We start from the raw sequence: 26,862 nt of genomic DNA, 5'->3' as shown, positions 1-26,862 counted from the left end.
ACTTAAAGTGAATATTGAGGGCCAGTCAAATTAGGAAGAGTTGTGAAACAGAGAGAAGGAAGATTAAGTGGCAATGGCTAATAGTCATCTCTTTGAGTCACTAGTCACAGTCAACATGTTTCAGACCTCTGTGATGTGGGCTCCTTGATTTCTGCCTAGTTTCTACACATCATTGATACCTCTTGGTTCCTTAATAGATGTCAACTGGGCTGGGCGCGGTGGCTCACACCTGTAATCCCAGCACTTTGGGAGGCAGAGCTGGGTGGATCACCTGAGGTGAGGAGTTTGAGACCAGCCTGACCAACATGATGAAACCCCGTCTCTACTAAAATACAAAAATTAGCTGGGCGTAGTGGCGGGCACCTGTAATCTCAGCTACTTGGGAGGCTGAGGTGGGAGAATCGCTTGAACCCAGGAGGCAGAGGTTGCAGTGAGCTGAGATCACACCACTGCATTCCAGTCTGGGCAACAGAGTGAGAAACCTTTTCAAAAAAAAAAGATTGCGAATATAAATAGTCCAAGAGTTTGAAACTAAATAAGATGAAACTTTTATTTAGCTGTGATGATTTCTTCAGCCTATACTACCAATAGTAGTTGGTACTATGAAAAACAGATACCACATGCTGATGAAACGTGGAATTGGTTCTTTGAGATACCCTGTTATTACTAGAAGACTTTTTTTTTTTTTTTTTTTTTTTTTTTTAATAGAGACAAGCTCTGCCCCCACTGGTCTCAAACTCCTGGGTTCAAGCAGTCCTCCCACCTTGGCCTCCCAAAGTGCTGGGATTACAGTAATGAACCTGGACTGCACCTGGCCTTGGAAGACTTCTGAGTGGGCTTTAAAAATCCTTTAAGTTCAGCATGTCCAGTAGAACTTTGTGCAAAGATGGAAATGTTCTGTATCTGCCACTCTCCAATGTGTAGTTATATGTAGCTAGCTACTGAGCACCTAAAATGTGGCTAACAAAACTGAGAGACTGAATTGTAATTTGTATCTCATTTTAATAATATAAATGTAAATAATCATATGTGGCTAGTGGCCACATATTGGACAGTGCACATAGACAGTGCACATAGAGAACTGAGCAGCATATTTGATAACCAATACTTCTCTACCAATGATTAAAATAATGTAATTCTTATTTACTTTTAGTATGCTTGGATATGTTGCTTTTTGTTTTGCTGCCATTAGAACTAAAAACAGTATAGTATTTGGCCAGACGCAGTGGCTTACACCTTTAATCCCAGCACTTTGGGAGGCAGCGGGATGTGGATCACTTGAGGTCAAGAGTTCGAGACCAGCCTGGCCAACATGGTGAAACCCCGTCTCTACTAAAAATACAAAAATTAGCCAGGCATGGTGGTGCGCACCTGTAATCCCAGCTACATGGGGGCCTGAGGCAGGAGAATCACTTGAACTCAGGAGGCGGAAGTTGCAGTGAGCTGAAATTGCGCCACTGCATTCCAGCCTGGGCAACAGAGCGAGACCCTGTCTCAAAAAAAAAAAAAAAGTGCTATAGTGTTAGGAAGAAGACAGAGGAAGTTAATTTAGGAATGTGTTGTTTACTGCGGGTCTTCACTTATACGTCATCTTCCCACTGAGGCCCTTCCGCTCACCCAGTTTATAATTTAGCACCCTCCCTTTCAGCCCACCTTATTTTCCTTTCCTCCCGTTTTTACTCTGTGGTACTTGTCACCATCTAATGTAATAGGAAGAGGGCAGGGATTATTTTCCCCTGTTGTATTCACTGCTGTGTCCCAACACCTAGCATAATAACTGACACATTAGAGGTACTCAGCAAATATTTGTGGAGTGAATAAATGAGGGTTGTGGTTTCTCAATAATTATAATCTAATTCATTTAACACTTATTTTGCATATAGCAAGCATTGAATTAGATTAGTTATATAGAGTACACTATGGTCACTACCCTTTCCATAGTAAAACATTTATTTATTTGTGAGCTTAAAATCACTGACAAAAAAATTTAGAAAACTAAAAACTGAAAACATTTCTTTGAATCATTATTTGAAACAGAATGTTGAATCGGTTAAATCATTGGTTGGAAGGGACCTTGGCAATGATTTGAATCAATTGTCTGATGTCACATGGTGGTTTAAAGTTCCATCAGTGTCATTTACATCCTCTTCTCATTTCCCCTTTTCCTTCATCCCACAACATATGAATCTTTTTGCTCACTTATTTTTTCTACATCTTCTCATCTCCATTCAGCTAGTTCTCACCTTCTTCTAGGCCTACCTTTCCCACTGACTTTACTGGACCCTAAGGAACTCCTCAAATCCCTATCCAAATCTTTCACCTATATTAACTGAAACTTTCCTGTTGATTATGATTTCTTATAACTCCTTCCTCAGTTCCAGAAGCTTCTCCCTATCCCCTGGGATATCCTCAAGAGCTTATTGGCCAGAAAACCAAAACTTGAAAAGAAAACAACAAGGCAAAATCCCTATAGCTCCAGTTTCTTAGAGTGTGATCTTTCATTTTGTGGAGCTGAAAACTGTCCTGCTGGCATAATTTCAGTTTCTCTTGCTAATAAAAGTCCAACGTATTGTAGGTTTTAAACATATACATTACTTCGTGCCTACCATTATTGAGAGAAGAAGAGATAATGTAGCTTCTGTGACATAAAAGCATAACAGAACCTCTCCAGTTTTTCCTAAAGAACTGTGGTGGTTTAATTTAAACTATTGGGGAGGTGGGGTTCATTTATATAGAGAATCTAAATGGAAGGAGAGGAACCAAAATATATTAAGCACCTCTAATCATTAGGTAGTCTTTGGAAATTTTTCTTATTTAATTTTTATAACTCTATGAACAGTTTTCTTCATTTTACAGATGTGTAAACTGAAGTGCATGTAAGTAAAATAATTTTCCAGAGTAACCTAATCAGTAAATGGGAAAGCTGAGATTTTACATAGTTATATGACTGTAAACCCTGTGCTTTTTTCCATTGGTAAACCATGCTGCCTTCTAGAAGTGGAGGCAAAGGAGGGAACAAGAGTTATAGTGTTTGATGTAGAATAGGAGGCAGTTTGTTTTTTGCATCCAATGAGCTAGCCACAGAAATAAACCAGTATTATTTGGGGTAAGTGGCATGAGTATCTGGTGATTCCAATGGCCCTGCCTTAACTTTAACCTTCTGTCACTTTCAGCCTGTTCTTCAGGCTAGTTCACATGAAGTACAAACACTTCCTACTAAGGATCTTGAGCCTCACAGTTGTGATTAAATGAGGGAGTATGTGACGGTTCATATGACAAATCTATCTCCTTTGTTACTACTTGCAAAGCAGTATGTTCTCAAAAACCACATGAACATATTTTTTTTTCCCCCACAAAAGTAAGAGTTTCACAGCAGCTCCTAGGATTGTGTGGAATGATAGAACAGTCTATAGTCTCGACATTTTTTCTGGCCTCCATGAGAAAAGTTCTACTGTTGGAGGTCAGAAGAAATGTAGAGATGATGGCCTATCCATGGTAGAATAGTGGATGAATAGTCTACCTTGGATGAATATAGTGGATGAATATTCTACCAGGGTAAAATAGTCTATGGTAGAATAGAATCTCTGAGAAAAGCTTAAAATTAAAGAATGCTGTTTCTTTCCTTATACTCAAGATTAATAATACTCGGTGCATGTATACTGTACATCATGTGTGACAAGCATTGAGAATTTAAGGATAAATACATCATGGGCCCTGCCCACAAGGAGTTTCTAGCTTAATTGAGAAGTCTGAAGATTACTGCAGTTCAGGCTGGTGTACTTTATAACAGAGTATGAGAACTTAGGCACCATGCAAACATATATTGGTAGGTGTAAGTGTGTCTAGCTTTATCCTGAGATCAGAGAAAAACTTTTTTTTGGTGGTGTGTCCAGAAAAACCATAGTTATGATTAGCTCTTTACCTCTCCAGTATTATCCCTTGGTGCTTGTACCTTTTTCTCACTTCTGTCATCCCTCCTATGGCTGACTCTTTCAGATTCTTTTTTTTTTTTTTGAACAGAGTCTCGCACTGTCGCCCAGGCTGGAGTGCAGTGGCACGATCTTGGCTCATTGCAAGCTCTGCCTCCTGGGTTCACACCATTCTCCTGCCTCAGCCTCCTGAGTAGCTGGGACTACAGGCACCCACCACCACACATGGCTAATTTTTTTTTGTATTTTTAGTAGAGACAGGGTTTCACCATGTTAGCCAGGATGGTCTTGATCTCTTGACCTCGTGATCTACCCGCCTCGGCCTCCCAAAGTGCTGGGATTACAGGCGTGAGCCACTATGCCCAGCTGACTTTTTCAGATTCTAGATGTCACTTCATTTGAGATATTTTCTGTTGCCAGGCACTGTGGTTCACACCTGAAATCCCAGCACTTTGGGAGGCTGAAACAGCAGGATTGCTTGAAGCCAGGAGCTATAGACCAGCCTGGGCAACATAGGGAGACTCTGGCTCTACAAAAAAAAAAATTGTTTTAAAGCCATGAGTGGTGACGTGCACCTGTAGTCGTACCTACTTGGAAGGCCGAGGCAGGAGGATCGCTTAGACCCAGGAGTTTGAAGCTGCAGTGAGTCATGATCACACCTCTGCACTCTAGCCCAGGTAACAGAGCAAAACTCTGCCTAAAAATAAAAATAAAATTTATCTGACATCAGGACAAAGCTAGACACACTTATACACACCAATATGTGTTCGCATAAACCTAAGTATTCATACTCTGTTATAAATCCTGTTGTCTTTTCTTTTTTTTCCTTTTCTTTCTTTTCTATTTTTTTTTTTTTTGAAACAGAATTTCACTCTGTCCTGCCCAGGGTGGAGTGCAGTGGCTCGATCTTGGCTCACTACAACCTCTGCCTCCCGGGTTCAAGCAATTCTCCTGCCTCAGCCTCTTGAGTAGCTGGGATTACAGGCATGCACTGCCATGCCTGGCTAATATTTGTATTTTTAATAGAGATGGGGTTTTGCTGTGTTGACAAGGCTGATCTCAAATTCCTGACCTCAAGTGATCCGCCCACCTTGGCTTCCCAAAGTGCTGAGATTACAGGTGTGAGCCACCGCACCTGGCCTAAATCCTGTTTTCTTGAGCTATAATCACGTTATGGGCAAAAACTGTTTTTTTTAGTACCAGCATAGTGCTGGGCACACAATTAGGGTTCAGTAAATTTTTATGAGAATTTTGCTTGAGTGATTAAGGAAAGTCCCACACAGAGGTAGCAACAGTTGAGCGAGTTCTTTTTTTTTTTTTTTTTTTTTTTTGGTAAATTTTTTTCTTTTTTGAGGCTGGGTCTCACTCTGTCTCCCAGGCTGGAGTGCAGTGGTACAGTCATGGCTGACTGCAGCCTTGACTTCACACAGTTCTTAATGGATGGGTAGGAATTTGCCAAATGGATCTAGGAAAGAAATTCCTGGCAAAGGGAGCAATTTGTACAAATAGATGAGAAGATGAAGAGTTTGCAGATTACTAGCAAGGCTTTCTAATTTCCACATGTAGGATGTTACCTCCCGTAACTATCCAGTGCTGGCCAGCCTAGAGTAGATCATGGGGTAAAGAAAAGAAAGCTGCTCTTTCCCCTAATTATATATTCAGAGGTTGAAAATTAGTCTTTGATGTGAATATGTATTTGTATGATTTGCTAGTAATTTCTGTTGGTCATCGTGTCCTAGAGGAAAGTGACTTCTTCCTAACTCCTCGCTGGAGTTTACCTCCCTCAGACATCTCAGGCCATAAGAAAGAAGTATGCTGAATTAAGCTGAGGGAGCTATAATTAAAATAGTCAAGAGCTGATTTTCCTAGGTAATCCAATTTGTATTCGTACTTCAGCATAAAAATACATTCAATTTTAAGCATTATACTCCTGTGATTGATCTTGTAAAGTGTTTATTAAAAATATAGGCTGGGCACGGTGGCTCACACCTGTAATCTCAGCACTGTGGGAGGCCGAGGTGGGCGGATCACGAGGTTGGGAGATTGAGACCATCCTAGCTAACACGGTGAAACCCCGTTTCTACTAAAAAATACAAAAAATTAGCCGGGCATGGTGGCAGGCGCCTGTAGTCCCAGCTACTCGGGAGGCTGAGACAGGAGAATGGAGTAAATCCAGGAGGTGGAGCTTGCAGTGAGCCAAGATCATGCCACTGCACTCCAACCTGGGCCACAGAGTGATACTCCATCTCAAAAAAACAAAACAAAACAAAACAAAAAATATATAAACATGGGGCCAGGCGCAGTGGCTCATGCCTGTAATCCCAGCACTTTGGGAGGCCGAGGCAGGTGGATCATGAGGTCAGGAGATCTAGACCATCCTGGCCTCCCAGTGACTAACATATAAGAAGACAATCAAACTATATTTTGTTCAGGAAAAGGAAGATAAAGTCTTCCACATCTTCTGGATGGAACCTGGGGAAGATATTCCACAATGTCTTACTGCTTATAAACAATTTTAACAAATCAGCATTAGTTTAGTGGAGGGAAGGAACAATTCATGGCTTCCTGATGAGAAATTCAGTTCACATTTATGTGGCCTACTTTGGAGCAACTTGTGCTGTTAGGTGATGATCTTAAGTTTCTCTGTTGAGCACTACCTGTGGAACTGTCCAAATCTAGGCTTTTAGGAAAATAATATATTGGCCGGGCACAGTGGCTCATGCCTGTAATCCCAGCACTTTGGGAGGCCGAGGTGGGCGGATCATGAGGTTAGGAGTTCGAGACGAGCCTGACCAATGTGGTAAAACCCCGTCTCTGCTAAAAATACAAAAATTAGCTGGGCGTGGTGGTGCACACCTGTAATCCCAGCTACTCAGGAGGCTAAGGCAGGAGAATCACTTGAACCTGGGAGGCGGAGGTTGCAGTGAGCCAAGATCGCGCCACTGCCCTCCAGCCTGGGCGACACAGCGAGACTCTGTATCAAAAAAAAAAAAAAAAAAAAAAAAGAATATATTTGGTATGCCCAGCAATTTATAGGTTATACGTGGTAATTAGAAACAGTTCTTTAGGCCGGGCGCGGTGGCTCAAGCCTGTAATCCCAGCACTTTGGGAGGCCGAGACGGGCGGATCACGAGGTCAGGAGATCGAGACCATCCTGGCTAACACCGTGAAACCCCGTCTCTACTAAAAATACAAAAAACTAGCCGGGCGAGGTGGTGGGCGCCTGTAGTCCCAGCTACTCCGGAGGCTGAGGCAGGAGAATGGCCTAAACCCGGGAGGCGGAGCTTGCAGTGAGCTGAGATCCGGCCACTGCACTCCAGCCCGGGCTACAGAGCAAGACTCCGTCTCAAAAAAAAAAAAAAAAAAAAAAAAAAAAAAAAAGAAACAGTTCTTTAATAAAACAAGGACTGCTTGGGTCGGGTGCAGTGGTTCATGCCTGTAATCCCAGCACTTCGGGAAGCTGAGGCTAGAGGATCTGCTAGAGGATCTGTCTCTCTCTCTCTCTTTTTAAAGTAAAACTTTAATTTTTTTCTCCCACTAGGATCTGTTGAGTCCAGGAGTTTGAGACAGCCTGGGCAATATAGTGTGACCCTGTCTCTACAAAAAAAAAAGTTTAAAAATTAGCTGGGTGGGTGGCACATGCCTGAAGTTCTAGCTACTCAGGAGGCTGTGGTGGGACGATTGCTTGAGGCCAGAAGTTCCAGTGAGCTATGATCGCACCATTGCATTCCAGCCTAAGTGACAGAGCAAGACTCTGTCTCTAAAGAAAAATAAAAATGAAAAAAGACTCTTATTAGAGGGCTTTAAGTGCTGTCTAAATCTCAATGGTAGCTTCAGTTGCTTTGCCTATTAAATCTTATTTTTCTAAGGTGTTTAGTTTTTTTTTGAGAAGGGGTCTCACTCTGTCATCCAGGCTGGAGTGCAATGGCACGATCTCAGCTCACTGCAACCTTTGCATCCTGGGCTCAAACAATCCTTCTGCCTCAACCTCCCAAGTAGCTGGGACTACTGGCATGTGCCACTATGCTTGGCTAATTTTTGTATTTTTTTTTTTTTTTGTAGAGATGGGGTTTTACCATGTTACCCAGGCTGGTCTTGAACTCATGTACTCAAGCAGTTCACCCACGTTGGCCTCCCAAAGTGCTGGGATTAGAGGCATGAGCCACTGCACCTGACCGAAGGTTTCTTGCTCTTTCCCTAAATAGAATAGGAAGAGAATCACAAATTTTAATTCTGCTACTTCCCCTTGAGGCACTAAGCTGTGAAGAGTAAGTACTCTAAAAAGGGAGTATCTTATTAGCTAACAAATAACAAGAGATACCTGTCTACTTCTTATAAAGTTAAAGTGAGACTTCCTTTTAAATTTCTAAAACATAATGCGACCGGGCACGGTGGCTCACGCCTGTAATCCCAGTGCTTTGGGAGGCTGAGACGGGCAGAATCACGAGGTCAGGAGATCGAGACCATCCTGGCTAACACGGTGAAACCTCGTCTCTACTAAAAATACAAAAAATAAAAATAAAAAAATTAGCCGAGCGTAGTGGCGGGTACCTGTAGTCCCAGCTACTCGGGAGCCTGAGGCAGGAGAATGGCGTGAACCTGGGAGGCGGAGCTTGCAGTGAGCCGAGATCGCGCCACCGCACTCCAGCCTGGGTGACTGAGCAAGACTCCATCTAAAAAAAAAAAAAAAAAAAAAACCAAAAAAACCATAATGCATAGAAGACTAAAATGAACTCAAGGCTTTATTGTTAATTTTAATGTCATTGGTGTGCCAGTATCGTCCTACATTTCTGCTTGTCTGCTTACCAATTAGCACAGAGTAAATACTGATTGTTAGAAGAAAAATTAAACATGATTGTCAGGGAGCATGTAGTGTCTTGGCACACAGGCAACAGACTTAGCATTTCTTTCTTCTTTTCTTTTCTTTTCTTTCTTATTTTGAGACAGTCTCTCCCTGTTACCCAGGCTGGAGTGCATTGGCACGATCTCAGCTCACTGCAACCTCCGCCTCCCAGGTTCAATCGATTCTCCTGCCTCAGCCTCCTGTATAGCTGGTACTATAGGCGCCAGCCACCACGCCCGGCTAATTTTTGTATTTTTAGTGGAGACGGGGTTTTACCATGTTGGCCAGGCTGGTCTCGAACTCCTGACCTCAGGTGATCCTCCTGCCTCGGCCTCTGAGAGTGCTGGGATTACAGGAGCAAGCCACTGCACTGGGCCTAGACTTAGCATTTCTCTTTATTTTGTTTTTTATTTTATTTTTTTGAGACAGAGTCTTGCTCTGTTACCCAGGCTAGAGTGCAGTGGTGCAATCTTGGCTTACTGCAACCTCTGCTTCCTGAATTCAAGCCATTCTCCTGCCTCAGCCTCCTGTGTAGCTGGGATTGCAGGTGCCCGCCACCACGCCCAGCTAATATTTGTATTTTTAGTAGAGACGGGGTTTCACCATGTTTGTCAGGCTCATCTCAAACTCCTCATCTCATGATCTGCCCAGCTCAGCGTCCCAAAGTGGTGGGATTACAGGCGTGAGCCACTGTGCCCCGCCTAGACTTAGCATTTCTGAGAGATTAGTTGTAGAGTGTGGACTTCCTTGGAAAATGAATATTTCTTTTGGAGCTTAAAAATTCTTGGCCATTTATACAAGAGCTTCAGTGAGTCTGGGAGTCAGAATAAGGATACCTGGATTTTAGTTCTTGCTCTGAGCAAGGCATTTAACCTCTTTGAACCTCAGTTTCCTCCTTCTGCAATAAGTAGGAGATTGAAATTGAGCCAAATGATCACTAAGAATCCTTTCATTCTTTTTTTTTCTTCGAGATGGAGTTTCACTCTTGTCGCCCAGGCTAGAATGCAGTAGCCAGTAGCGCTATCTTGGCTCACTGCAACCTCTGTCTCCCAGGTTCAAGTGATTCTCCTGCCTCAGCCTCCTGAGTAGCTGGGACTACAGGCGCGCACCACCATGCCCGTCTAATTTTTGTATTTTTAGTAGAGATGGGGTTTCACCATGTTGGCCAAGATGTTCTCAATCTCCTGACCTTGTGATCCGCCTACCCTGGCCTTCCAAAGTGCTGGGATTACAGGCATGAGCCACTGTGCCCAGCCCTTTTCATTCTTGAAGTTTTATTGCTACTCTCACAATATTGTAGAATCAGCAGTGAGCCATGACAAGATTTGGCTTTTATTTTATTTTATTTTATTTATTAGAGACAGGGCCTTACTTTATTGCACAGGCTAGTCTCAAACTCCTAGGCTCGAGGGATCCTCCTACCTTCACCTCTCCAAATGCTGGGATTACAGGAATGAGCCACTGTGCCTGGCCTTTTACATTTGGCAGGTGGTTTTTATTTTGGCATTTAAATTTGGCAGATGGTTTTAGCAGCTCTACCTAGATCCATAAATCTATCTTGTTATACTCTTGTATGGTCATGTCTACATAGATTAGAAGGTACTGTTTCTGGGCTGTGTGTGTGTGTGTGCATGTTCAATGTGCCGGGTTTGAACTTACCCAAATATTCAAGGTAATGCTTATATCTGGGTCCTTCCATTTGCTTAATGTTTCTATACAGCAACTGGTTGTGTTCAGACTTTCTCTCTGGCCTGCTTCTTCCAACTTGCTCTCTGGAGTCATACTCTTGACCTGGCCTCTCCTTTCTTGATTTGCATTTATTGAGAGGTTTTCAGGTCCCAGGAACATTACAAAGCACTTCATTTCTGTTCATGTCATTTAATCCTTACAAATTCCCTGTACTAGTAATTTTTTTTTTTTCTTTGAGACAGGGTCTCGCTCTGTTGCCCAGGCTGGAGTGCAGTGGCATGATCGTGGCTCACTGCAACCTCTGCCTCCTGAGTTCAAGCGATTCTCATGCCTCAGCCTCCTATCTGGGATTACAGGCATGTGCTACCACTCCCAGCTAATTTTTGTATTTTTAGTAGAACCGGGGTTTCACCATGTTGGCCAGGCTGGTCAACAGGTGACCTGCCTGCCTTGACCTCAGGTGACCTGCCTGCCTTGACCTCCTAAAGTGCTGGGATTACAAGCATGAGCCACCACTTTCAGCCTTGTACTAGTAATTGTTGTTGTGTAGTTTTATAATACTAGAAAACTGAGACTTAGAGAGGTGAAGTAACTTGTCTTGAGTTAACACTTAATAAGTGGTAGAGCTGGAATTAAAATTTCAGTCTGACTGCAAAGTTCATGCTCATAAGTAATATACCATATTGGCTCCATGATGATGATGATGATGGTGATAATGATGTTGTTAATTACAATATGTTGAGCACCTCCTGAGTGCCAAGCAATGCATTTGCCACTTTTTGCATTCCCATTTTACAACAATGGAAACTGCTCTTGCTATGGTCTGCTTTTATGCTAATAAGTATAAGTACCTAGGTTCCAAAGTATTGGGCATTATTAAATTGAATTGTGCTTTCAGTGCATTTCTCCTTTTACTTTCTTTCCTGTTTTAATGGTCAACATCATAATGTTTTTCTAATTACTACCAATATTAACAATTTAATGTTGTCTGAATGTTTCTGCACTTTTTTCCCTCACTGATGCCTTAGCATTGAGGTTTTCTTTTTTGTTACCTTTGCTGTTTTTTTCTCTATCAAAAACAGATAATGGGGCTAAGATAATAGAGAAGAGAATGTACCAAGGACAGGCTAAATACGGGAAAGTTCAGATGCTAGAAATCTTCTGGGATCTCAGTTTGGAGACTAAAGATTTAAATGAAAAACTCCCTTTTTTTTTTTGGTAGCTGTCTTTTTTAAAAAATTGTTTTGGCCGGGCACGGTGGCTCAAGCCTGTAATCCCAGCACTTTGGGAGGCCGAGACGGGTGGATCACTAGGTCAGGAGATCGAGACCATCCTGGCTAACACGGTGAAACCCCGTCTCTACTAAAAAATACAAAAAACTAGCCGGGCGAGGTGGCGGGCGCCTGTAGTCCCAGCTACTCAGGAGGCTGAGACGGGAGAATGGCCCGAACCCGGGAGGCGGAGCTTGCAGTGAACTGAGATCCGGCCACTGCACTCCAGCCTGGGCGACAGAGCGAGACTCCATCTCAAAAAAAAAAAAATTGTTTTAATTTTTTTTTTTAGAGACAGGGCTCACTATGTTGCCAAGGCTGGACTCAGACTCATGGGGTCAAGTGATCCTCCCACCTCAGCCTCAGTCTCAGTCGCTGAGACTACAGGTGCACGCCACTCCACCCAGTGGTTGCTGTCTTTTATTGAAGGAATATTAGCGCTTTGGTACTTACTAGCTTGGTGATATAAGACACAGGATTTGACCTTACTAGCCCTAGTTTTCTTATCTGAAAATAGGGTAAATAAATATACCTCACAATGCATGGTTAGTTGTGATGATTAAATGCAGTAACCAGTGTAAAACTCCTTAATATATTACTCAAAATTGTTAGCTTCCTCTTTTACCTTCAGATGTTAGTGGAATAATCCAGGTTATGTGGAGGTTATGTTAAGGTTGTGTTATGTGTGTCTTTTTAACATTTAGAAAATTTGGTGTTACTATACTAAATAAAAATTTATCAAGCTGTATCCTTAATATTTATGTACTTGGCTGTATGTAAGTTAGTTATGGATAAAAAAGGAAAAATCAATGTGCAAATTGGACATTCATTTGCTGCATGTGATTAGGTGATATTTCTATGTATTATGCCCAGCATGTAGGGCTACTCTTTGTAATTTCTTATTCCCCAAGATCATATGGAGATTATTGATTTTTAGCAGGAAGAGACTATTATATAATGCCTTCCAAATATTTATTTCAAGTTTATTGTTTTAGTAAGCAGATTTTCAGAAATAGTTGTCCGTATTCTCAGAAAAGATATATTCAGTCCTAAAATATTGTTTCTAATGTTATTAATTCCCAGTACATAGATCTCACCTTGCTTTGGGCATGCCCACCTATAGGTAGGAAATAAAATTTTAGAATAAGTAGCATGTCTTAGTCTGTTCAGGCTACTATAACAGAATACTATAGACTGGGGGGGCTTAAACAAACATTTATTTCTTTTATTTTTATTTGTTTATTTTTGAGGCAGGGTCTTGCATTGTTGCCTAGGCTGGAGTGCAGCGGTGTAATCACAGCTCACAACTCACCTCTGGGCTCAAGCAATTCTCCCACCTCACCTCCCCTCCCTCCAGTAGCTGGGGGCTGCTGGCACACGCCACCATGCCTGGCTAATTTTTAAATTTTTTAGAGTCAGAGTCTCATTATGTTACCCATGCTGATCTCAAGCTCTTGGGCTTAAATAATCCTTCAGCCTTGGCCTCCCAAAGTGCTGGGATTACAGGCATGAGTCACCAGGCCCAGCCACAGACATTTATTTCTAACAGTTCTGGATACTGGGAAGTCCAAGGTCAAGGTACCAGGAGACTGGGTATCTGTGAGGGCCTTCTTCCTGGTTTCCAGACAGTTGTCGTCTTGCATAGCCTCACATGATGGAAAGGGAGAGCTGTCTGGGTCCTTTTTGATAAAGTACTAATCCTATTAGCAAGGGCTTTACCCTCAATGACCTAATTATCTCTCAAAGAACCCACTTCCTATACCATCACACTGGGCGTCAGAATTTCCATATATAAATTGTAAGGGGACACAAACATTCAGTCCGTAACACAGTGAAATCTGATACTTTTGAGGTAAACCTGTGTCTAAAACACACCTTTGAATGGATTACTGCTCCCATTAGCCTTTTACTCATAACCATCCTGATGTTTTTGTGTGATTAAATTTGTAAATTCTTTGGTGTACTCTTGAGCAGGCTCCCTTTCTTCTATGACTCAGAGCCTGGAGAGTTCCAGCCAAGCTCAAAAGTCAGGAACAGGGGGTGTGGACTTTTGGGCTATGCCAGTCAGCAGCTAGAATGTGGTTGGCAGTCTCCTCCCCTTCCTGCACTTCAGCTCTACACAGTGTGCATTCTGGAATGACAGGCATTCCTGGGTGAAGAGAGCCAGTGTGAAGAGAGTTTTGTAAGAACTGTAAGTGCCCAGGCTGTATGGGAAACAGAAACTTCAGCAGATGAACTGACCTTATGCCATTTCCTGATGTTTGGCAGTGACACTGAAAGAGGATCGCATGTCCCCTCTTTATGTGGATTTATCTTTTATGAAAAGTTTGCTTTTGTCCAGGACAGTTTGTTGTCGTGAGATACATCAGACAATATAATCATGGGGCAAGCCGATGTCTCCAGACCGGTAAATCCAGATGCAGTTGGTGAGTAATAGAAGGCAGAGAAACAGAAAATCTTGACAGAAGCAAGGCAGATTTACAGGTGAACTTGAGTATTTATGCGAAGTTAAACACGAGAATGTTGATGATCCCAACTTTGAAATGTTTATGTTTGTGAAGAATGAATGAAGTCATGCAGAACATGGCGAGAAACTTAAAAAAATTAGGTTTTTTAAAACTTAAAACCTTAAAAAATTTAGTTTATTAATTTATCACTCACAGTTTTGTTTTACTTGATCTCTTTGAAGTTTTTTATATTATATTGCTAAGGAATTGTCTGTTAATTTCTTGCCATTACTAAAGATAAATGCTACAGAAATGTATTTAGAATTCAAAGATATTTTGCTAGTATTTTACAAAACTTGGAAAATAGAACTGTTAACTTCTATAGACAGAACCACTTTTAAGAATTAAGTTTTTAGACTTGGTTATACATTTTCCTAATAAGTCTCAGGCATTTTCCATTGCGCTAGTGTTTCCGTTTCTCTTAAGTCAATGCTTTGATATAAACTTTTCTGAAGTTGGTACATTTGAAATGTTACTGCCTAAGGGATAGCTAGAGACCAAGCTGATTGTGAGTATAGCTCAGAATTTCAAATCTTCTACGTGCAATGGTAGTCACTTGTCACTGCAAGCTCATTTTCCTAATCTTGTAGGGTTTTATATAGGATGACAATCATAAATTGGGAAAAACAGTTTTAAGCGGATGTTCATTAAAGGGTTGATTAAATATAAACAAAACTAGGGAAAGCCTGTGAATCATTTCTGGACATTATAATATTTAAATAAGATTTATACCTTCACTTGGATTTATGGAGAAGCAGAAAACATGTTCAGTCCTAGGCTGTGTTTTTTGTTTTTTCAGAAACAAAAAATGTTGGTGACTTTTAAAAAATGCATAAAGTGTGGAAACACAGGTAACACTCCCAAATGTTTCGTAATGTAATGAGATTTTGTTTCTAAGGGTAGTATTTTCACCTGAGAACTTCCTAGATGAAATATCTTCAGCAGTATTTTTCATGTGTTACTGACACTGAGGCACATGGATCACAAAGTGAGTCATTCAGCAACAAATTTTCAGAACTGAAGTCAGGACTTGACTCACTTTACCTTGATCACTAGGGCTGTGTCTTTATCAATTCATTAACTCACTTAAAAAAATGAAATGTTGGCCGGGCACGGTGGCTCAAGCCTGTAATCCCAGCACTTTGGGAGGCCGAGACGGGCGGATCACGAGGTCAGGAGATCGAGACCATCCTGGCTAACACGGTGAAACCCCCATCTCTACTAAAAAAATACAAAAAACTAGCCGGGCGAGGTGGCGAGCACCTGTAGTCCCAGCTATTCGGGAGGCTGAGGCAGGAGAATGGCGTAAACACGGGAGGGGGAGCTTGCAGTGAGCTGAGATCTGGCCACTGCACTCCAGCCTGGGTGACAAAGCGAGACTCCTTCTCAAAAAAAAAAAAAAAAAAAATCGAAATGTTTCATAAATAGAAAAAGGTATAAAGAAAAACATAAAGAATCATCTGGGACCACTACCCAGCCTAACAGATGAAATTTAGAACATAAAGATAAACCTCATCTTATCCTTCTCTTCTGCATTCCCTTCTGATGACATTTTGCTTCTTTGTTTCCAGAATTAAACATTCTCCTATATTTGATAAATAACTCACTTTTGGGCCATAAATTCTCCTGTGGTTTCTATGCCAAACAGTAGTTGTTTGTTAGCAAGTATAGTAAGGACTCAATGCTGGGCATTTATCTATGAGATGGAAATGAAAGGGCTTTGAAAAACAATAAATTGTAAAGCAAGTACAATTTAGTGGTAAGTGGTGGTATTTAAGAAGAATGTCCATCTAACATCTATATACTGTATAAAAAAGTTCATCTGAGTAAAGTTTGGTATTTTTATGCTTCTGAAAAAAAGTAAGAATCAAATTCATCAATTCTTTTTTTTTTTTTTTTGAGATGGAGTCTCACTCTGTCGCCCAGGCTGGAGTGCAGTGGTGCGATCTCGGCTCACTGCAACCTCTACCCCCCGGGTTCAAGTGATTCTCCTGCCTCAGCCTCCCAAGTAGCTGAAATTCATCAATTCTATTCCTACCAGTAGCCCTAATAAAAGACATTTGAGGAAGAAATAGAAATCAGGAGCCTAACTAAGGTTTTTATGTTTCCTCTGGATTTAATTTTGGGGTTTTACTTCCTATTACCTAGATAATAAGTAGTTGACTATAAGCTATTTTCATGGACTGACTCCATTATTGTGCTATTTATAATTCAGGATGTATTCTCTTTGAGCAGATCAGGATCAGGTTATGAAGGTTTAACATTGAAAACCTTGAGAACTATACCAATTCCATTAAAGGTTTTCACCAAACAACAGTTTCTTCATTTAAGTTTAAAAGCCTTTATGTGGGTAGCTGATTGGAAAATCTTACCAGATTATTTGGAATGATAAATGTACAAAGTAAATTAAAACCTAAATTATTTGTTTACTCTTCTAGGCCTATGATATAGCACTTAATTTTGAGCTTTGAAATTAACAGTGCTAGGTTTGACAAGTCAACTGATGCAAAACACATGATGAATATATTGAATTGATTTATTATTACTTTCAGGCACTGTGAATAACAGAGAGGCCCCTGTGTAGATACCATTCATGTCTAGGCCCTCAAGAAGTTTGTTTTGTAGTTGAGAATTTAAAATATTAAAAAGGTATCCAAAATATTTATATATTTTTTTTTAAATTAAGGCATACTTCTTTTTTTTTTATTTGATTTTTTTTTTTTTTTTTTTACTTAAAAAATTTATTTTTGTAAAAATGGGGTCTCACTGTGTTGACCAGGCTGGTCTCCAACTCTAGCCTCAATTGATCCTCCCATCTTGGGCTCCCAAAGTGCTAGGATTACAGGTGTGAGCCACCAAGCCCATCCCACTCCTTTTTTTAAGTTAATTGATTCCCTTGACTTGTAATGGAAGCCCAGAGCTATTAACCAAAGAGTCTGCTTTCAAATAAATAATCTTTGCGTGAGGACTCATATGCAAATTTTGAGCTATTACAACCATATCCAACCAGAGTTTCTACTGTAGGATCTTTCTGACAACCGGTAAACTGAGTATTTGAATGTAGATTAGGAATCTGTGCTGTGGTATCCATTCAAGGAAATATGTTCTCATCAGTTAATTGAAAAAAATTATCCTTAAATAAAATATGTTCATAGGAGAAGCATGTAGATTTATCTAGATAAAGCATTGCAGTTGGGGCAGAGCACATTAGTTCATGCCTATAATCCCAGCACTTTCGGAGGCTGTCGCAGGAGGATCACTTGAGTCCAGGAGTTTGGTACCAGCCTGCGCAACGTAGGGAGACACCGCTTCTACAAAAATAAAACTTTAGCCATTGTGGTGGTACTCATCTGTAGTCCCAGCTACTTGGGAAGCTAGGTGGGAGGATTGCTTGAGCCTGGTAGGTTGAGGCTGCAGTGACTCATGATTGCCCCTCTGTACTCCAGCCTGGGTGTCAGGGAGACACTGTCTCGAGAAAAAGAAACACAAACTTTCAAATCCTACTTGGTAGTTCTTAATGAACATAAAAACTGTTTTTTGCTTACCAAAATTCTTTACTATGTGTCGTATTAAAACAACTAGCTAATTATCACATATCCTTAAATTAGGCACAAGACCAAAGAATTTTTTCAATAGATTTTTTATTTTTAAACGTTTTTTTTTCTTTTTGGCCGGGTGTGGTGGTTCACGAAGCCTGTAATCCCAGCACTTTGGGAGGCCCAGGTGGGAGGATCATGAGGTCAGGAGATTGAGAACATCCTGGCTAACACGGTGAAACCCTGTCTCTACTAAAAATACAAACATTAGCTGGGCACGCTGGTGCGTGCCTGTAGTCCCAGCTACTCGGGAGGCTGAGGCAAGAGAATCGCTTGAACCAGGGAGGCAGAGGTTGCAGTGAGCCAAGATCGCGCCACCGCACTCCAGCCTGGTGACAGAGCCAGACTCTGTCTCAAAAAAAAAAAAAAAAAGGTTTTGTTTGTTTGATTGTATATTTATTTATTTACTTATTTTCGAGATGAAGTCTCACTCTGTCACCCAGGCTGGAGTGCAGTGGCGTGATCTCGGCTCACTGCAACCTTTGCTTCCCAGGTTCAAGTGACTCTCCTGTCTCATCCTCCCGAGTAGCTGGGACTACAGGTGCCCACCACTAAGGCTGGCTAATTTTTGTATTTTTAGTAGAGATGGGGTTTCACCATGTTGGCCAGGTTGCTCTCAAACTCCTGACCTCAAGTGATCTGCCTGCCTTGGCTTCCCAAATTGCTGGGATTACAGTTGTGAGCCACTGCCCTGGCCAATTTATTTTTTTTTTAATTGAAAATAATTGTACCTGTTGATGGGATACATAATGGATATTTCAATATGTACGATGTGATTAGATTAGGGTAATTAGCATATTCATCATCTCCAATATGTATTATTTATTTGTATTGGGAAGGTTGAAATACTCCTCAGCTGTTTGAAACTATATATTATTGTTAACTATAGTCGTCCTGAAGTGGTATAGAACACTAGAACTTTTTTCTCCTATCTAGCTATAATTTTGTATTCTTTAACAAATCTTTTCCTATCCTTCCCTTCCTGTTATCTCTCCCAGCCTCTAGTAGCCTCTATTGTACTTTTTACTCCTATGAGATCAACTTTTTTTTAGCTTCTGTGTATGAGTGAGAACATGTGGTGTTTAACTTCCTGTTCCTAGCTTATTTCACTTAAAATAATGTCCTTAGTTCCATCCATGTTGCTGAGAATGACAGGATTCCTCCCTCCCTCCCTCCCTCCCTCCCTCCCTCCCTTCCTTCCTTCCTTCCTTCCTTCCCTCCCCCCTCCCTCCCTCCCTCCCTCCCTCTCTCTCTTTCTTTTTTTCTTTTTCTTTTCCTTTTTTTTTTTAGGCAAGTCTCACTCTGTTGCCCAGGCTGGAGTTCAGTGGCATGATCTCAGCTCGCTGCAACCTCTGCCTCCCAGGTTCAAGCAATTCTCCTGCCTCAGCCTCCCGAGTAGCTGAGACTACGGGCACACACCGCCACACCCAGCTAATTCTTTTTTTTTTTTTTTCTTGAGACAGGGTCCCACTCTGTCACCCAGGCTGGAGTACAGTGACACAATCACAGCTTACTGCAGCTTCAGCCTCCTAGGTTCAAGCGATCCTCCCACCTCAGCCTCTCAAGTAGCTGGAACTATAGGCACATGCCACCACACCTGGCTAGTTTTTTTGGTTTTTGAAGAGACCAGGTCTCACTCTGTTGCCCTGACTGGTCTCAAATTCCTGGACCTGGAATCAAGTGATCTTCCTGCCTCAGCCTCCCAAAGTGCTGGGATTACAGTTGTGAGCTAGTATACCTGGCTCATTCTTTTTTGTGGCTAAATGGTATTCCATTTTTTATGTATACCACATTTTCTTTATCCATTCATCTGTTGTTGAACACCTAGGTTGATTCCATATCTTGGCTGTTGTTGTAAACATGGAAGTGCAGATATCTCTTCAGTATAATGATTTCCTTTCCTTTGGATGTATTCTCAGTAATGGTATTGCTGGATCATACGGTAGTTCTATCTGTAGTTTTTTTTGAGGACCCTCCATACTGTTCCCCATAGTGGCTGTACTAGTTTACATTCCCACCGACAGTGTATAGCGTTCCCTTTACTCTGCACCCTCACCAGCACTGGCTACTTTTTGTCTTTTTGATAATAGCCTCCTAACTGGGGTGAGCTGATACCTCACTGTGGTTTTGATTTGCATTCACCTGATGATTAGTTATGTTCAGCATTTAAAAAATATATTTGGCCTTTTTTTTTTTTTTTGAAACAGAGTCTCTCTCACTCTGTCGCCAGGCCGGAGTGCAGTGGTGCGAGCAGTCTCAGCTCACTGCAACCTCCAACTCCCTGGTTCAAGCTATTCTCCTGCCCCAGGCTCCCAAGTAGCTGGGATTACAGGCACGTGTCACCATGCCCAGCTAATTTTTGTATTTTTAATAGAAACGGGGTTTCACCATGTTGCCAGGATGGTCTTGATCTCCTGACCTTGTGATCCGCCCGCCTCAGCCTCCCAAAGTACTGGGATTACAGGCGTAAGCCACAGCCCTTGGCCTGTTTGGCCATTTTTATGTCTTCTTTTGAGAAATGTCTCTTCAGATCATTTGGTCTTTGCCATTTTTATATTATTTAATTGTTTATTTATTTATTTAATTTCTTCGAGGCAGAGTCTCGCTCTGTTGCCCAAGCAGAGTGCAGTGGCACAATTTCGGCTCACTGCAACCTCCGCCTCCCGGGTTCAAGCAGTTCTCTGCCTCAGCCTCCTGAGTAGCTGGGATTACAGGTGCCTGCCAGCACACCCAGCCAGTTTTTGTATTTTTAGTAGAGACAGGGTTTCACCATCTTGACCAGGCTGGTCTTGAACTCCTGACCTCGTGATCCACCTGCCTCGGCCCTCTGAAGCGCAGGGATTGCAGGCGTGAGCCACCTTGCCCAGCCATATTTAATTATTCTTTTTTAAGACAGTCTCGCTATGTGCCCAGGCTGGTCTTGAACTCCTGGGCTCACACGATCCTCCCACTTCGGCCTCCCAAAGTGCTAGGATTACAAGCATGAGTCACTGTACCCAGCCCTTCCTAATTTTAATTAGAAGGACCAAAGATTTTTAATAAATTCTTTCCAACCATTTGGTTTGGAACTTTCCTCCTCTGTCTTTCCATTTTACCTCTCTTTTTTTTTTTTCCTTTTTGCCCCTTCATTTACCCTAATTCACTAATTAACTTTTCCCCCCACTTTTCTTTTGTGTAATAATACATTGCTATAAAAGATACTGTATATTCTCTTTCCTACATTCCTTTTCTATCACCATTTGATTTATTTTCTCTGAAATTTGGAGTTATGGGGTTCTCACCCTTATGATAATGGAAGTAGTTTTTGGGAATGTGATTTGGAAATATATCATCCCCCATCTCTACAAAAAAATGTAAAAATTAGCCAGTCGTGGTGGTGCACACCTATAGTCCCAGATCTTCAAGAGGCTGGGATGGGAGGATCACTTGAGCCCAGGAGGTTGAGGTTGCAGTGAGCCATGATCATGTCTGCAGGCTGGGCAACAGAGCAAGACTATGTCTGAAAAAAAAGAAAGGAAAAGAAATACATTATCACTTAGAGGCAAAATCCTAAGGAGATTGCTGGATGAATAAAATTTAACATAGCTACATAACAACAATAAAACAGGAGTAAATAATAGATAGGTTAATTTAAAATAAAGTACTTCATGGGATTTTGTAGAAAAAGTCTTAGTAGTATTTGGTTATCAGAATTAAAAAGACATTTCTCATACCTGTCTGCTGTTTATCTAACAGTAAATGCTTCCTTTTAAGAAGAAACAGGCTTACTTTTCTCATGTAATCCAGTGTTCAGGAGGAGGTGGCAATATAGGGGTCTGTCATAAACTCCTTAAAGGATTCTCTGTTATTATCAAATTTGGAATACCAACCAAAAATTTTTGATCCCTCTCTCTGCTCCAGGGGATTTTCTAAATACACTATTGATAAGGTTTGGCTCTAGGTCCCCAACCAAGTCTCATGTTGAATTGTAATTCCCAATGTTGAAAGTGGGACCTGGTGGGAGGTGATTGGATCATGGGGTGGATTTCTCATGAATGGTTTAACACCATCCGCTTAGTACTGTATTCAGGATAGTAAGTTCTCATGAGATCTGGTCATTTAAAAGTGTGTGGAGGCTGGGCGCGGTGGCTCATGCCAGTAATCCCAGCACTTTGGGAGGCTGAGGCAGGCGGATCACGAGGTCGAGAGTTCAAGACCAGCCTGGCCAACATGGTGAAGCCCTGTCTCTACTAAAAATACAAAAATTAGCTGGGCATGGTGGCACGTGCCTGTAGTCCCAGCTACTTGGGAGGCTGAGGCAGGAGAATCCGTTGAACCCTGGAGGCAAAGGTTGTGATGAGCCAAGACCACCACTGCACTCCAGCCTGTGCAACAGAGTGAGGCTCCATCTCAAAAAAAAAAAGTGTGTGTGGCACCTGCACCCTTGCTCTCTTGCTCCTGTTCTGGGCCATGTGACATGTCTACTCCCCCTTCATCTTCCAGCATGATGGTAAGTTTCTGCAGCTTCCCCTGAAGCCAGGCAGATACTAGCATCATTCTTCCTATACAGACTGCAGAACCATGAGCCAGTAAAACCTCTTTTCTTTATAAATTACCCAGTCTCAGGTATTTCTTTTTAATTATTTATTTATTTATTTAGAGTCTCACTCTGTTGCCCAGGCTGGAGTCCAGTGGCATGATCTCAGCTCACTGCAATCTCTGCCTCCTGGGTTCAAGTGATTCTTTTACTTCAGCCTCGTAGCTGGGACTACAGGCACGCACCACCATGCCTGGCTAATTTTTTTTTTTTGAGACAGAGTCTCGCTCTGTGGCCCAGACTGGAGTGCAGTGGTGCAATCTCGGCTCACTGCAAGCTCCGCCTCCCGGGTTCACGCCATTCTCCTGCCTCATTCTCCTGCCTCAGTCTCCCAAGTAGCTGGGACTACAGGTGACTGCCACCACGCCCGGCTAATTTTTTTTGTATTTTTAGTAGAGACGGGGTTTCACTGTGTTAGCCAGGATGGTCTCGATCTCCTGACCTCGTGATCCACCCACCTCAGCCTCCCAAAGTGCTGGGATTACAAGCGTGAGCCACCGCACCCGGCCAAATTTTTATATTTTTAGTAGAGACGGGGTTTCGCCATATTGGCCAGGCTGGTCTCAAACTCCTGACCTCAGATGATCCTCCTGCCTCGGCCTCCCAGAGTGCTGGGATTACAGGTGTGAGCCACTGTACCCGGCCTCAGGTAATTCTTTTTTTTTTTTTTTTTTTTTTTTTTTTTGAGACGGAGTCTCACGCTGTTGCCCAGGCTGGAGTGCAGTGGCGCAATCTCGGCTCACTGCAAGCTCCGCCTCCCGGGTTCCCGCCATTCTCCTGCCTCAGCCTCCTGAGTAGCTGGGACTACAGGCGCCCGCCACCGCGCCCGGCTAATTTTTTGTATTTTTAGTAGAGACGGGGTTTCACTGTGGTCTCGATCTCCTGGCCTTGTGATCCGCCCGCCTCGGCCTCCCAAAGTGCTGGGATTACAGGCTTGAGCCACCGCGCCCGGCCAGGTAATTCTTTATAGTAATGCAAGAATGGACTAATAGACCTATTATCACAACATACATGTGTATTTCCTCTTTCTTTTTTTTTTTTTTTTTTTTTTTTTTTGAGACAGTCTCACTCTGTCGCCCAGGCTGGAGTGCAGTGGCACGATCTTGGCTTACTACATCCTCTGCCTCCTGGATTCAGGCGATTCTCCTGCCTCAGCCTCCCAAGTAGCTGGCATTACAGGCGCCCACCACCATGCCCAGTTATGTATTTCCTCTTTCTACTTGCAAGTAAACTTTGGAAAGTTTGAAGGTTTTTTCCCATGAGTGAATAGCTTATATTCTGGCCCTTCACTATAAAAACATACCCTTAACCTGGAATTTTTTTATCAGAGCAATGTGCACATTAAGTTGCCAGTGGTAAAGCAACATCACTACTTGATACAATCATGGGCAGAAATCTGTGTTTTTCCAGAGGTAGAATCTCAGACATAACTGTACCTGCAAGTTCAGAGAGAGAGACCTTCCACCTATCTTCTCCTGACTGCTTTGCCCAATTCTTTCTGATTCCCAAAGGTCAGAGCTATGCAGTATTTCCACAGGAAGTTGTGGGCCTTCTCTAGACAAAGCCTGCTTTGTTCATTAGTGGCAGGTTTACTTTCTGTAATTTTGCCGAAGTTTTCTGAAACAGTTCTTTAAAGCCAATAATAATCCTCTTTTAGAAGGCAAAAATAAGTTCAGTAGTGTAAATACCATAAATGAATGTTCTACATTTACAATGTTCTGATACTGTGGAAAGGTTGTTTATAGCAAATCTGTTTCCAGCTAGGTGGGCTTAAAAATAGACTAAACCATTATATTATGAAGATACTTGGTACTTCTTCATAGTGAAGTGTATATATACCTTGGAATAAAATCATACATTGGCCGGGCGTGGTGGCTCACGCCTGTAATCCCAGCACTTTGGGAGAACGAGGCGGGCAGATCACGAGGTCAAGAGATCGAGACCATCCTGACTAACACAGTGAAACCCCGTTTCTACTAAAAATACAAAAAAATTAGCCGGGCGTGGTGGCGGACTCCTGTAGTCCCAGCTACTCGGGAGGCTGAGGCAGGAGAATGGCGTGAACCCGGGAGGCGGAGCTTGCCGTGAGCCGAGATCGCGCCACTGCACTCTAGCCCGGGCGACAGAGTGAGACACCAAAAAAAAAAAAAAAAGAAAAGAAAAGAAAACCTGATAAGGTATAAAACATAAAGATAGAATTCATACAGATCCAATAACTTTTGTTACTTATTACTAAGTCAAATAAAGTGGGAGGAAAGTGAGGCTATGCTGAAAACTGTTTTCTGTGGATTCCCGTTGCCTGTGCCTTATCTTGCCATCAACGTGGATGATTAAGAGGTAAGGCATGGTAGCTCACACACTTTGGGGGACTGAGGCAGGAGGATTGCTTGAGGCCAGGAGTTCGAGACCAGCCTGGGCAATATAGCGAAACCTGATCTCTACTCAGAAAATTAGCCAGGTGAGGTGGTATGCGCCTGTAGTTCTAGCTTCTCAGAAGCTGAGGCGGGAAGATTGCTTGAGCCCAGGAGTTCAAGGTTACAGTGAGTTATGATCATGCCATTGTACTCCAAGCTGAGTGAAACAGTGAGACAGTGTCTCAAAACAAAACAATAACAAAAAAAAAAAAACTGGCTGTGCCGGGTGTGGTGCACCCCTAGAGCCCCAGTGATTTGAGAGGCTGAAGCAGCAGGATTACTTGAGACCAGGAGTTTGAGGCTGCAGTGCACCATGATCGCGCCCCTTAATAGCCACTGCACTCTAGCCTGGGTAACATAACCCCATATCCAAAAAATATATATATATGTATAATAAAATAAAGAATTGGTTGTAAATCTAATTCTAAAATTAACATTATCTTTGACCTAGGTCATATCGTTTAATCCTGTTTTATATCTCCATCAAGTTATACAGGTATAATATGCATCTATAGTAAATAGTTAATGAATATTTTATCTGAAGATGAAAGGTGCTAAGTGGTTTTTATAAATATCATACATTTATTTAAAAATCACAGCCAGTGGCCAGGCGCTGTGGCTCACTCCTGTAATCCCAGCACTTTGGGAGGCCAAGGTGGGTAGATCCCTGAGGTCAGGAGTTGGAGCCCAGCCTGGCCAACATGGTGAAACCCCGTCTCTACTAAAAATACAAAAGTTAGCCGGGTATGGTGGCGGGCATCTGTAATTTCAGCTACTTGGGAGGCTGAGACAGGAGAATCCCTTGAACCCAGGAGGCAGGGGTTGCAGTGAGCTGAGATCATGCCATTGCCCTCCAGCCAGCGTTACAGAGTAACACTGTCTCTCAAAAAAAAAAAAAAAAAAATCGCCCCTGAAATTTGTATGAACCAACTACACTTGCACTTAAAAACTTCAATTAAATATTGACTAGGAAAAATATGGTGGTTGAAGAAACTACTAGAACTCTGCATAGTTCATGATATAAGAAACAAGCCTATGATATGTGGGGTGCTACAACTTGAATAAGGGAGTAAGTAGTTTAAATACCAGGCCTGGTTTCAGGGTACTACTCAAACAGGAAACTCCAACTGTAATTTGGTTAGTTATCTTCCACTCCCAGCCTCCGCCCCCTCCAGAAAACACCAAGACTGTCAACTCTGTGACGTGCTTTCCTAATGGCCTGTAGCTACATGACTCAAAGAAAAGGTGTTTTCTTTGGAACACACAATTATAAAACTATACCCAGCATCCTACACCCTGATATCTGGCAAACAAAGGGAAATTTTTTTTTTTTTTCACTCATAGAAAACAGAATGGGGCCATAGGCCATTTAAAATGCCGTAACTAGTTTAAACAGAAACAACAGGATATCCAAATGTGACTGCCTGCCTATATTTTCTCTGTCAAATTGGAAATTAGAGGGAGCATTTTATAAAATCAGAGACGCTGAGAACAAAGATTTATATGCAAAATTGGCATATGAACAGTTTCAGGCTCATTTTTCTTAGTCCTTTATTAGTATAGAACAAATTTGGGTGTACTTATATCATTTTTTAAAAAATAGTGATGATTTCTGGATACCTGAGTATAGTTTTTGTTTTTTTGTTTGTTTGTTTTTTGAGGCAGGGTCTCCCTCTGTCACCCAGGTTGTAGTACAGTGGCACGATCACAGCTCACTGCAGCCTCAACCACCTGAGCTTAATTAAGGAGTTCCCTCACCTTAGTCTACCAAGTAGCTGGGACTGCAGGTGCATGCCACCACGCCCAGCCAATTGTTGTGTCTGTGTGGTTTTTGTTTTGTTTTGTTTTGTTTTTGAGAGGGAGTCTTGCTCTGTGGCCCATGCTGGAGTGCAGTGGAGTGGTCTCAGCTCACTGCAACCTCTGCCTCCCGGGTTCAAGAGATTCTCGTGCCTCAGCCTCCTGAGTAGCTGGAACTACAGGCACGTGCCACCACACCCAGCTAATTTTGTTTTTTTGTTTTTTGTGTTTTGTTTTAGT

At 42.1% G+C, this 26,862-nt stretch overlaps 1 protein-coding gene across 49 annotated transcripts in view; it reads left to right on the top strand.

Moving 5' to 3' along the window:
- PHACTR4 (phosphatase and actin regulator 4) overlaps positions 1-26,862 on the top strand; it is a 145,288-nt gene that overhangs the window by 57,799 nt on the left and 60,627 nt on the right. For 4 of the 49 annotated variants that reach the window (XM_077965900.1, XM_077965763.1, XM_077965765.1 and 1 more), the window contains exon 1: positions 13,866-14,158. The exons of 34 other annotated variants lie outside the window; for them this stretch is intronic. In XM_077965900.1, the coding sequence (XP_077822026.1) occupies positions 14,150-14,158 (9 nt within the window). In that variant the 5' untranslated portion in view covers positions 13,866-14,149. Of the gene's footprint in view, positions 1-13,838; positions 14,217-26,862 lie in introns of those variants that run through there. 11 more of the 49 variants (XM_077965857.1, XM_077965719.1, XM_077965675.1 and 8 more) reach the window with 6 other exon arrangements.

The sequence above is a fragment of the Macaca mulatta genome, chromosome 1 (assembly GCF_049350105.2).
Source record: "Macaca mulatta isolate MMU2019108-1 chromosome 1, T2T-MMU8v2.0, whole genome shotgun sequence".
Lineage (NCBI taxonomy): Eukaryota > Metazoa > Chordata > Mammalia > Primates > Cercopithecidae > Macaca > Macaca mulatta.
This window is presented reverse-complemented; position numbering and strand designations above follow the sequence as displayed.